At 34.9% G+C, this 13,292-nt stretch overlaps 1 protein-coding gene across 4 annotated transcripts in view; it reads left to right on the top strand.

Annotated features, from left to right (window-relative positions):
* Nucleotides 1-13,292, top strand: part of BBS9 (Bardet-Biedl syndrome 9) — a 275,656-nt gene that overhangs the window by 32,581 nt on the left and 229,783 nt on the right. For all 4 annotated transcript variants that reach the window (XM_061996330.1, XM_061996329.1, XM_061996331.1 and 1 more), the window contains 2 exons: nucleotides 706-889; nucleotides 1,419-1,548. In XM_061996330.1, coding sequence (XP_061852314.1) covers nucleotides 706-889; nucleotides 1,419-1,548 — 314 coding nt within the window. The remainder of the gene's footprint in view (nucleotides 1-705; nucleotides 890-1,418; nucleotides 1,549-13,292) is intronic.

Raw genomic sequence — 13,292 nt, 5'->3', positions numbered from 1 at the left:
GAATTGCTGACAGTTAAACTTTGATACTTTTTTTTTTACTTCAGAAATTCTGAATTTCTGTTTAACCAGCTTGGCAGTGGTCAAAAGCAATTTTTGTATGTGTGAGTTCAGGTTTCTCAGAGGAACTGAAATAGCAAACCAATGAAATGTATCAATAACCAGTAGTGTTGTTTAAAGATGTAAGGACACAGGCAAGGCAGGATTTGTAAGTAGTTGCTTATATCAATGTATGTAGTTGGAAAATAGACAAGCTATGGTATACACAAACATTCTTCAGATTGAAGGGGATATGTATGAGTGACTGCAAGCATGAGTATTGGCTTACACACCTAAAACTTTGTTTTTACATTTGCATCTGTTGGTAGAATATCAACTTCTGCACTCCAGCCTTGCCCTTAACATCAACTGAGGCAGATTTAAATAATGCTAATACTCTGTTCTTGGATTTTATAGATAAAGTACAAAAGATAATCCTTTTGAAGGGGGTATGTGCTTTAAAATTTAAGTATACTTAAATGACTGAATAGCCATCAATTCATAACTACTTAAAGTGGATGTTTTTCTTGCTTTACTCTCAAAAAAATGTTGATTTTGTATTTATGTTAATGGTATTCACGTAACTTGATGAATTCTGAGCCTTCTCTAAGTTTTTTCTTTAATATGCAGCTGTCGACTAATCTCTGGAGTATGCTTTTTCTTTTGAAGGTGGATTGGGTTTTAAACATTGGAGAGCAAGCACTGGATATACGTGTTGTCTCCTTTAATCAGACAGTTTCTTCTGTTTTTGTGCTTGGTGAGAGGAACTTCTTTTGCCTGAAGGATAATGGGCAAATACGATTCATGAAAAAGCTTGATTACAGTCCGAGTTGCTTTATTCCCTATTGTTCAGGTTTGTAAAAAGAAAATCCAATTTAATTTAAGCTTGGTTACTTTTACAGCTAAGATTTATTCCACTAAATGAATATTACTTTTTCAGAATAAGTGACTGATGTGTAGGAAATCTGTGAAATCAGAACTGTCTTTTTGGATAAAGCAGGTTTATTTTCAAATGTTACTTTGAGAAGTTTAATAATTTATTAGAATCCGAATAGATATATTTGCATCACCAAATTGAGTTATTTGTCTAGTGTTTAAGTTTGCCTAGGCTACCAAAGCAACAAAAATGGAAGAACTGAGAGATTCTAGAATTGTAAACTAGTATTTGAGGACATTTTGTTACTTACTGACAATTAAAAATCAAGTAGTTTACTGTTAGGAGATGAAACTAACTTATTATATTATATGAAAGCAACTTGGTTGGATCCTGTTATAGAAGTAAAGGTTCTTGATACCTATTCTATATTAATGATATAAGCACTGAAGAAAAGGACTGGCTTTTGAAAAATGTCTCATCCTAAAACTGTTTATATCTTTTACAGTGAAAGAAGGAACAATCAACACTCTAATTGGAAACCACAGTAAAATGTTGAATGTTTATCAAGATGTTACCCTGAAATGGGCCACTCAACTTCCTCACATTCCTGTGTCAGTAAAAGTAGCGAATTTACAGTAAGTGACTTGTTCACTTCTTTCACAACTGGAAATGATTCTGAAATTTGCTTCTAGATCCTGACAAATGGTTCTATGGTATGTAATAAGACTGGTAAAAGGAAAATTTAGAAATCTTTTGTGAAATAGTCATTCCGTTAATAGGCATACTGTTAGTTGTAGAAGAATACTAGAACTGCTATACTGTGCTTTAAATTTTCTAATTCCCTTGATTGAAGGTAGAACCTGGGATTTAATCTGTCCAGTGGAGTAGTTTCTTCTTTAAAAGAATGAGAAGTGAAGCGTTGTGAACTTCAGAATCCTCCCCTGACATGGATAGGGAATGTCACTGTAAATCTGTTCTTCATTAAGTTTTTAACGGCATATGAATTCCAAAGATGGTTTCTTGGAATGGATTATTAAACTTTTGAAAGTAAGGAACTGTTTAAATTGCTGAGGACTGCACTGTAACAGACCACAACTTTGTGTTATATGTGTAAGACAGGTCAGGGAAAGTCTGCTTTGGTGTGGGATTGAATGTAGAGAAATTGAGACATTGATAATTTATGCTGAGTCTGTCACTGAAATAAACAAACTGCAGAAAAATTCAACCAGTGTTTTTACAATTCAGTTTATGCCTGTACTGTGTGCTGCCAGATCTGTGGTAGATGCTGACTGCCCAGTCCTGTGACCATACAGGATGCAGTATGAGTATCCCCATCAGGCAGATATCTTCTGATCCCCAGTGGCTTGTGGCTACTGTGCCAACATACACTGGATTGTTGAACAACTGATTGTAAGTTGGGCATTTTATAACAAATGAAGGTGTAGTATCTGACTAGCCTTACTGACTTTTGCAGAGCATCTGAGGAGTGTTTGTGTTTTGGTATTAATCATTACCTAACGATTTAAAAGATATTTTATAATATTTTTTTTTTACTTTCTTGAGAGGGTGGTGCTGGCTTTCATCCAGCAGGTCTGACAAGTAAAATATAATAAATAGTCCCAGTGAGGCAGTTAGTATAAACCAAAAGTTAATTATGCAGGATATGACAGTACAGCTTTGGAAGGAAGTTTGGAAGAAGTAGTTGAGAAAAAAAATGAGGCATTGATTTTTACAACAGCAGGTGGTGCTAACATTTGTATATACAATTATTTGTTTGGAAACTTATGTTATTGAACTGTCTGCATATTCTTAAAGGCACTATTGAAACAGATTCTGTCTGTTCCATGTGAATTTTAGCACTCAGTACTTTGATCATAGTGAGAATTTTTGAGACCCTACTAATTTGTCCCAGATAATTTTGCTAGTGAGATTAGGAATTGCCACAGACCTACTAATGCCAGGATGTTTGGTTTGGGGTTTTGTGAAGAGATAGCAATCTAGTTACAGAAACCTTTTTTTACAGGGTACTTATCAGTGAAAAAACATCTCTATGTGTAGGCTCAATTGTATGAAAGGCAGGGAGAAGTCTATAGTATACATGTTTCAGAGCTGTGCTTCTGTCTTTCTAGTTAATGTTCTGTATGCTTGTACTTTCTGACATAAAAAAAATGATGAGCTAAACAGCAAAAAACATAGTAAAGCTTATAGAGGTAGTAATTTGGATTAAATATATATATTCAAAATTTTGGAAGGAAATTCTTTGAGTCAATGTGATAATGATTTTATAATACTCCACTTGAGAGGTCTCAACTGAGGCCTCAGGGCATTACTGCAACATAAATAATAAGTACTTTAAAGCATAGAGTTGTTAATCCAACACTACTGGGAGACTGAAGTGCCTTAAATATGACGTATGTCAATTAATTACTTTCACATCCTTTCCATTTTTTATTGCAATAATACTTAAAATAAATGGAGTGTTCTGAAAGCAGTTGTCTTTGCAGATCATATATTCATCTGTATTTTCTTATTGGCATGTTTGTTACTTCTAATGTATGTCTTGGGTTTGCTGGATAAGAAAAGAATTACTAGAAGCTATTTTATATAAATCCCTTGGGGCAGGGGGAGTGATTGCCTCTTAAAGGCAGCCATATACTTTATCCTATAATCTTGGTAGTCTGCTTCCAAAATCCACTGTTCAGATGCTTTGGAGAATTCCAGCAAGTAACTTGTGTTCCTAATGTTCTCCTTCTCATTCTTTGATTTTTTTTTTTTTTCCTCTTACAATAAGGTAAAATGCAGTATTTCCATATTGCAATACTAGTATGTAAACGATGATAATAACACACGAAAACAGTTGTGAATAGATTCCAGCATAAACTGCTTGATATGCATCATTTTCAGAAACACACAAGGAAAAACAGAATCAAATGTAAGTGGTTATCCTTAACGTTTCTGAGGCATCTGCACTCCAAGTGATGTACTTCTAAAATGTGAACTATACTTTTTTTCCTTTTGTTTAAAACCTGAATGTTTTCTTTGAGGAAGTTAAAGATTTCTTGTGAAAGCTTGTCATCAGCAACTTGAACTTCAGGCAAAAAAAAAAAAAAAAAAAAAAAAAATCAAATTTATCTTATTCTGGGTTCTGCCTGAAGTTCTCTAGAACTATCATCACTGAACTGGGAGTTCAGTTCTAATCATTCTTGCAGAACTGCGTCCCTTATTTTGTTAGTTTCTATTCTGGTTCTGTTAATTTATAGTACTTACTAACTGTTTATGATGTTTTTAATGTCAAGGGTTCTCTTCTATGCTTAACACTGCCTGGATTGTTTCAGAGGTATAACCACTTACCTTGACAACTTGGGTTAATGTAAACCGCTTAGGATCTTTGTCTCAGCACATAATCATCTTCCCATTGATAAGTCTGCTTAGACAGTTACATTTTTACATGCTTTGTTGTCATCCTTAAAATTGTGGATAAGCAAAAGCATTCTCACTGAACCTGAAACTCTTGAAGAAAGTGGCTTAGGTATGCTGCCTGGGTTGATTAAAAAAACCTGCACACAACCCCCCCAAAAAACCCTTCTAGAATGGTTTGAAGAGAAATTGTCCATATTCTTTGGTTAGAACAGCTGAAATCTGGTGAGCTACACAAAGGAATTAGCAGAATTCCTACTCCTGTCAAATTTTCAGTGTTGAAATAATCGTGAGCAGCAGTGTTTGCTTGGTATCCACTGTAATTATAGAAAATACCTTCTTAGCATTGACTTCAAAGTCCATTCCCCTTGCCCTTCAGTTTCCATTTTTCTGTTTCCTCAGAGACCTCTCTAAGACCTCCTTTGTACCTTCAAATCTCCTTTGCAAGGGAACTATCTGAATTTGTCACTTCTTAATGCTTCTTGAGATGCATTAGATTTTTTAGGAATGTGGTTCCTACATAAAGTTAGTGCCTCATATGAAAGTAAACTTTTTTTTCCGCTTGGCAGGGGTTTGGGTCTGTAAGGCAAGTGACTAAATACTCCCTCACCAAAAAGATGGGTTGTATTTAAATCATCTGAAATAACTTTCTCTGAAAGTAACAGATACTTTTTAAGGGCCTGTCACAAGTCATATTTGTTTTTCTGTCTCTCAATTATCCTGTCTCCATAGGCTTGACCCTAAAAGGTCCTCGGAGTAGATTAAAATACATAGACAACTACTCTTCAATTTATTTGATGCTAACTCACTTGGCAAGCTATTCCTAGGACTTTTGTGTTTTAATGGCTGATTGATTGTATTAAGTATTACTCTGGCCTGGAATAAGTATATTATGTTCAGGTGTATTCAGTTTAAAGCAAAATAGCTTGTGTTGTTAGCCCCAGGGCTGTTTTCATCACAAACATATGAAACACCACTGTGGCTTGAGTTGAAACCACATAGATATAACATTATAGTTTGGACATAGTTTTAGGAAAGGGATTTCTATTTTAACCACTTCCAAATTACAAACCCGTTTCTGAATAAGAATGTATGAAGCCTTTAAATCAAGAAATTTTTTTCTTCTAAATGTTTCTAAAGCTCACTAGTCTTAATTTTAATACTTGGTTTTGTTTATATGCTACTTTCATGTTAGATAAGTATGAAAAGTAGCCTGAATTTTTCTTTTACACGGGAATAGACTGAAATACACTTCTTTAAATACCTTTCTTTTTCAATTCGCCATCTCATGGTGTCCCTAATTTTGGTTCTTTTTTATAATAGAAATACCACCAGGCTTTATTTCTTGCACAGAAAAAGCACAAAAAAAAGTTGAATTTTGTATGGACTTTATCAGCAAGCACAGTTCTAACAATAAACCAGCCTTCTCAGTTTTTAAGGGATGTGTTGTCAGGAGGACGTTCTATGATCTACTTGAGACTCTTAATACTTTAGGCACCATATTGTCAGTGAACACCATTTTAAAATGAAGGGTATTTTCACCTTCAGCCACGTTTGAGTTTGATTAGAAATAACACAAGAAAATAATTTAGTCAGCTATAGTACGTGTCTGTAGGTAGTTGGATGCTTTGCATATGTTGTGCCTCTTGCTTTTAGGAGCTATATCTGGGAATTAGAACATAAGAACCAACTTCCATTTGTGAGCATTTAGATATACTACTATGTCTGTGAGCAGAAAGACTGTTCTTCACAGAAGAAAGAGTCTTGAAGCAAATAACCCACAAAATGACGTGTATGCCTTATAAAATGTGAAGTTCCTTTTATTGCAAGGGGTTGACAGGTATGGACAAGTTGGTGAAAGTTACTAGAATATTTGCTTTTCACTTTCATATGTTTGACAGAAATATCATTTTACCTGGTAATGGAACAGTATATTTTCTGAAGAGGAAATATAAAACAGTCTGGAAAGGGGTTTTTTTTGTGTGTGTGCAGATGTAATTTTTCACCTTTAAAGAATAAGAATTTCCGAGTTCCTTAAAATATTAGGTTTCCACAATCCAACTCTTTAGCTTGAGTTAAGCTAGTAAATAGATTTTCATTATTTGAGATGGGGAAAATATAATTTCCTTTCTTAAACAAGTAACTGTTGAAAAGCCAGGAAATTTAAGTAAACTTTAAATGTTCAAGATGGCAAGCAGGGCTACTTAGCTTTATCTACACTTCAACTCTTTATGAACTCCAAATCTGCCTAGGTTCATACTGATGAATCACCCCATTAAAATATCAGTTCCATGTCTTCACCACTGATTCTGTTTTGCTGAGTTTGCAATCAGAAAGAGATTTTTTTTCCTACTGTTAGCACTATGACTAACTATGGTGTTTGAAGTTTACTTAGGTAACCTTTTTTTCTTTTTTGATTGCTTCTCCAAGTATAATCACTGCAGGCTTGACTATAGGAGTCATGCCTGAACTTAAATAAATGTTGTGAACTACCAGCCTGTTAAGACTGTATCACATAGTAGTGTAGTAGCCATCTGTTAAAGTCATCTACGCATAGGCTGTTGATGTTCACATTTCCCCTTGTGCTTTTATGTATTTGATTATGGGTTCTACTGAATTAGGGACCTTCTTCATATCAAAGTTGCATTGTATAGGCTGAGATACAGGAAATACTGCAACTTACTGAATCACTACAACGTTACTGACTGAAGATGCTACAACAGTGTCCAATTTTCATACTACTTGTAAGACAAATAATGCAGTATGTCCAAAATTTCTCATATTGTTCCAGTCCTTCACGCCCTGCAGAAATAATAAAGAAGCAGAAACTGTTTAACTAATGAAATTACTGCAAATGAGTTTTCTACGTAATAATTAGTGGTTGAGTATTTGTATTGTCTCACATGATGCTGATAGCTAGCTGTAGCTAGTGACCTCTCTAGTGATACACTCTCCAGTTATGGTTATACAGCTGCTTTACATAAATATGTATATTTTAAAATAAATATTTTATTTTAAAAGTTAATTTTGGAGACAGTGAGTTCTAATTTACTAAAGCAATAGTCTCTTGCTGTGTATTGAGTTTCCGTTTTACTCCTTTACTTCTTTATAAGCAGAGATGACCATTTAAGGATGCTTATAGATCAAAGTGGGAAGTTTTGTTGGATTGCCAATCTGATGTGTCACCTTTGAGCTGTCAGTGTAATTGTTGGCCTTGATTATTTGAGGACCATGTGAGAAACAATGAATGCCTGCAAATAAATTCCTGATTCTTTAACCCTAGGTTTAAAAGAATGTGAGGAAGGGTTGGATGGTTTTTATGGCATAATAGCTTACTATGTGTTCCAATACTCTGTTCGTGTCCCATCTCTCCCCATTAGTCTGCAGCTTGATTGAAAGGCTGAGAAGTATTGCTCTGGTGACTGACCAATAGATATTGTTCCTACATCACTTTCAGTGCATTTGAAGCGTAAGTCAAGTGATGTATGCTGCTGCACTTCAGGATTGCTAATTTATTTGTCTTGTGAAGAGGAACACACTACAGAAAGATACATTTATTGTGTTTATTTCCCTTTAAAAACAATCCCATCTTTACCCTGACACCATGGAGAGAACAACGTTTTTGCTGTGTAGAAACATGTTGGACTTCTGAAGATTGGACTTCAGAGTTCTGGTGTATAGCCATTGTGGTGAAAAGTTTTAGCTTCCAGTATTTATTGAGAATAAAATTAAAATCTGTGGTCAATTTGCAAGTGAGACAATATTGGCCTGGTCCAAATATGAACTTGAAATTAGAACTTATTTTCTGGCACAGAATCACAGTACATTGGGTGGCTTGATGAACAACCCTTTTGTAGTGGGGTTCTCAAAACAGTAGAAAGGCAACAGGAACTGAATATAACTGGAAAAAATATGAAGAAATATTGTAGTTGATTCAAGTATACAAGGTGTAAAAGTGCAATCATATAGGGTAACGGGGTGGAGTCAAAGTAAAACCCCTCTCATTGAATTTTTAAGCTATCCAGATGCTTGAAAATACTTTGTTTTTCATTCCAGCCCATCTGTTATTCCTTATTATAACTGACATCACTACGGCTACCACAACTATTAAAGAATCACGATATAAAAATGGCAAAACTGGCATATAAAACCAGCAAAATGTAGCACTTATTACATAGTTTTATGGAAGGAAAACAGCAAGAATCAAACTTTATAGTTTGTTGAAAGATTTTTCCTTTTTCTGTAGAGTAGTACTGTAATAGAAGCACTGCCAGTTATGACACAATATGAACAGTTCAGTTATATACATATATATATAGACTTTTATTTGAGTGTTCTGTAAGAATGTTGTCTGATTGGAGAAGTTAAATGCAGAAAATTCTAGAATCTTTCTACTTAAACCTAATTACGTTTTAAAGAAATATTTTTAAGAATGCATCACTAAATTGCTGCTGGATGGTCAGGGTGGTAGTACGAAGTACTAACCTTTTTCAAGGTCTCTTGAAGAGATAATTTTAATGTGGTAGCTTAGCCACACAATATCAGTGTGATTGTATTTCTTTTACCTTAGTAGGTTTCAGATCCTACAGAAAACATTAATGTGTGAAATACTATGTCCAGCATATACCATGATTCTTGACTGGGCTTTCTTGCAAGTTAGTTTCAAGTAGTATATACTGTATGATATTGAGCACGTGCCCATAGTACCAGTTCTCCTAATTTTACTGCATGTCACTTGCTTTTTCAGAAAGCCTACTTTTTACAGTCATGGTTTTGTAAGGGTTTCAACTTACTTTAGAATAACACTTCAAATATTCCTGCCCTCATGGTTCTAGAGAAAGCCTTTAAAAGTGGAAATGGTAACTCTGAAGACTAAGAAGGCAGGTAACCCCTCCCCTCTAGTATTTGAAATAAAATACTTGCTTTCAAAGAAATAGCATGTGTTTTTTTGGCTAATCTATGATTTCTTTTGTCTCCTCATGTTGTTACACTAGAAAAGTGCATCAGGTTCTGAACTCAGTCGTGGATATTGAGCAGTAGGCTGGAGTTCATGGATGTATTGTGACACTTGCTCAGCCCATCTTGTTTGAAAAACAGTTATGAACAGTCTGAAGCTGTTGATTTTTGAAAGTCTTTATTATGCTATTAACATGAAAGATACTATTTCATAGGACCACCAGCAGGTGGAACATTTATGTTAAGCTATAGAGATGAGAAACAGATAGTAGTGCCCTTTCAAAGAGCAGCTTTGCACTTCTCAAGACAGGGTGAAAGGACAGTGATAAGTATTGTTACAAGTACTAGTGCATGCACTTTTTCCTGCCTGAAGTGCTGGTGAATTTTGAAGCTTGCTGACATGCCACTGTTAAATTGAGGAGAAGCAATGGGAATTAAATTGTCTGTTTTTAAAGTTATGTAATTATCTAGTCCTTTCAGAATAAATCTGTGATAAAGACACACGATGGTTATTCTTGTTAGTGTCTTTCTAATCTGTAGGTAGTCTGATTTTCCTTCTGTACTGTCTAGTATTAGCTCCCATGAAGCCATCAGTTAAGAATAAGCTTTAGATAAAACTTACTAGAGTGTAGATTTAATCAGTATATTAACCTTGCATCTCTATATTGCTGGAAGCAAAGACACTAGGGCCCTTGCTGTCTTGCCTGGAGTGGAATGATTTCCATCCACTATCTTGAAGTGGGAGAAGAGAAGGTTTTACAGGAGGGAGAAACTTCTGAGGCTCTCCATGTCCTACGTTTTTGATACTGTAGCTGCTACATCTTGATATAGCTTTTTGAGCCCTTGGGAGCTGCTGTATTACCTGTGTGCCCGTGAGGGAGTCTGGCCTTGAAACAGGTTTTAGACTTCAGGCAAGAACGTGTGAATCAAGAAACACTTGCTCCTTGATAGAGCTCTAAGAGGGAATGAAGCATAGAGATATTTTAGGTGTGTTGTAGTGTTTGTCTTAATGTCTTATTGCTAACACTGGTACTGTTATAAATGAAATCACAGTGTAATTTCTCATCTATTATTTGGAGTTCCAACTTGGAGGCTGTGCTGTTATTTAAAGTAATCAGGTGTTCTTATCACTCACATTCATGTTAAATTCAGATAATGCCACTAAGCATCTTAGATAATGAATATGATGTGAAAGTGATGAGTTTTTTCATTGAATATATTACCCTTCAGAGCTCTTCACGGTGTTTTTCCTGAAGAGAGGAGGCCTGTGTCATCACTCCCAAATATTCTGCTTTTATTCTACTTGGTGACAAATACTAATTTTAATTTAAGTCTACATTTTGTATAGCTGACTACTTAATTTTTTATGAAACCTTCACTGCTTTGCAAATAGTTTTGATTTTATATTGGAAAGCGAAGGAAACTAAGTTGGCTAGTCCTCAGATAAAAAATTTTGTATCTCATTTGTAGCATGAACTTAAACTGCATATTTAGCTTGCCTTTACCAGTATGTGTGTGAATTCTCTGCTTGAAGGAGACAGATGTTATCATGCACAGGTGTCTGTCCCTCTGCATGCATTGTTAAATCTTAACCTGTTAAGATTTCCTTACATTTAACTGTCAGGCTATTATACTAACCCTACTAAAAACCAGTCCTGCTTCATTTAACAGGAGACGGTGGTGTTTAGGGCTCTCCTGTGTCAAAGCTGTGCTGCTTGGCTTGCCCTCACAGCCCAGCCTTATGCATCCCTGCAGGTGGCAGCAGTGGTCTGACGGAGGAGACCCCTCACCCATACTGTTGTGAGCACTGTTTGTGTTTAACTTAAAAAACCCTATTATTTTCTATTGGTTCTTTCATTTCATTCTTTGGTGGAAGATGCTGCTTTTTATTTGGTTGCTGGATGGTGATTGGCCTTTAATGCTAAGATTCTCAAAGAGAAAGAATTTGTCATGCAATAAGGCACTTGATTGCTGTTTTGCTGTGTAGTATCACCATGTAAAAGTTAGTGAAAATGTCTTCACTCACCATTAGAGAGTGAAATATTGTATCAGACCTGGAAGCTGAAGAATCTTTCAGGCATTTAAAATGATAACACTCCAGTCAAATTCAAGTTTTATTCAGTTCTGACTCAGTGGATTTTGGTGCTTATAAGAGGGGATAGATGTTGACCAGTTGTTCTAATCTTGAATTCTTTCTTTTTTTAATACCTTCAGTGGAAGATTTGGTTTGGGAGAGTGTGTTTATTAAGAGTAAGATGAGCTTTTAATTTCCCATAATTTATGTTAGAAAATTAATGCTTCTAATCTGTGTTCTACCTTCAGTGTTTTATCAAATACTTCACACAGGTAAAGGTAAAATGAAATGGAGATGGTAGTGAAAATTAGAACAATTTGGATTTTCAAAAACACTAAATTAAGTGTTGTTATATGTAAGAGAATTAACTATAATTACTTCAGAGATCTGAGAAAATGAAGAGAGAGTGGGGTTCAAAATGCTTGAGCACAATTCAGGAATTAGTTTCCTAATTTAGTAGTTTGTAAGCAATACATTATCAATAAGGGGCTGAAAGTGGTATTGCAGAGCATCTGGTTTTCTAAAATGATTTGTATAAATAGTATTTAGGTCAATTTCTGAAATTGAAGCAGTTTTGTATGCTATTATAAATAAAGCTTTAAATGGTGTGAATAACCAGACCTTATCCTTTAGAGCTCTCCAAGGCTTAGCTGGTATCATTCAAGCAGAATTCAGAATTATAGATTAAATTGTTTGAATGATCAATTTACTGTTATACAACTGGAAACATGCAAAGCATTTTAATTTCTTCAATGATTGTTGTAAGCAATTTCTTCAGTAAGAGAAGACCTTCAAAAACCATGTGGTCTTGTTATTACCTGGAATTCAATAAAAGATAGTTTTGCAAATTATTACCATATGTCTGTAGGAGTTACTCTTTACTATGAACTTATTTTAGATACTAGAATAATTTGTTTCATACTTGGAGTTCCTGAAATCTAAGTGTCCCCTCAGATTTACTATTACTTTGACTATTGTGTGATATATAGTAAAACAAATAGTTGACAATAAAAGACATTTAACCAGTGATTGGAATTCCAGATTGTGTGCAAAGTGTGCCAAATGAAGTAATGGTATTTGCAGGGATATTATATGAGTGCAGTAGCTGTGGGGGAACTACTATAAAACTGTTAAATATATTCCCCTTCCCCCTGCTATCTTCAAGCACTGTTGTGAAAGCTTTAGATAATAAAGAGTCTTGACTGGCTGATAAACATTCTAAGAGATAAATTAATGTATTATGAGTCATGTTTTAACTGGTTACCCGTATTTTTCTTGTGTCTGTTTATTTACAAACTTATGGACACCTTTAACAAGGAGAGATTACAAAAAAAGACTTATTTGTATGTTACACTTTGAATGATCATTTTGGGGCCCAGCAGAATGGTAACTGAAACAAAGGAAAAGTGTCATTTGTAGTGCTGCTTAAACTAATGCTTTTGTTTCTGAGCTAGTGCAGACTTGAATGGCATCACTAACAGGGATACTGGTTAAAATTAGTTTATTTTAACATGGAATTTTTGAATGTGTATTATGTAATGCTGACAAACTCAAGTTAGGAAAAGCATATATAAATTATAGGAAAACAACCTTATTGAGTTGATTTTGTTTGATGGAGTGATTACCTGCAGATGACTGCCAACTGAAAGGTACATAGGAAGGTCTGTATTTACAAACCACTTTTGAATGCATTATGCTTTCGTAGTAGATCATCAAAGATTTATTGCTAGCAGTGTAGCTGTATTTCTTCCTGCCCTTTTGATTTATATTCAGATGTCCTCATGCATCTTTCCTTCTTAGCTGAACAGATTCACAGCCTCAGGAAAGACATTTTAAGATGGTCTGAAGCTAATGTTGGAGAATTGAAAAATTGTCATTTTTCGGGGTGTGAGTTCCTTCTCCAGCTGTGGAACAAGCTCATGATGCAGTTTC

This window comes from Colius striatus, chromosome 5 (genome assembly GCF_028858725.1).
Source record: "Colius striatus isolate bColStr4 chromosome 5, bColStr4.1.hap1, whole genome shotgun sequence".
NCBI classification, from domain to species: domain Eukaryota; kingdom Metazoa; phylum Chordata; class Aves; order Coliiformes; family Coliidae; genus Colius; species Colius striatus.
The sequence above is the reverse complement of the archived record's forward strand: the minus strand, read 5'-3'. Positions and strand labels throughout refer to the sequence as shown.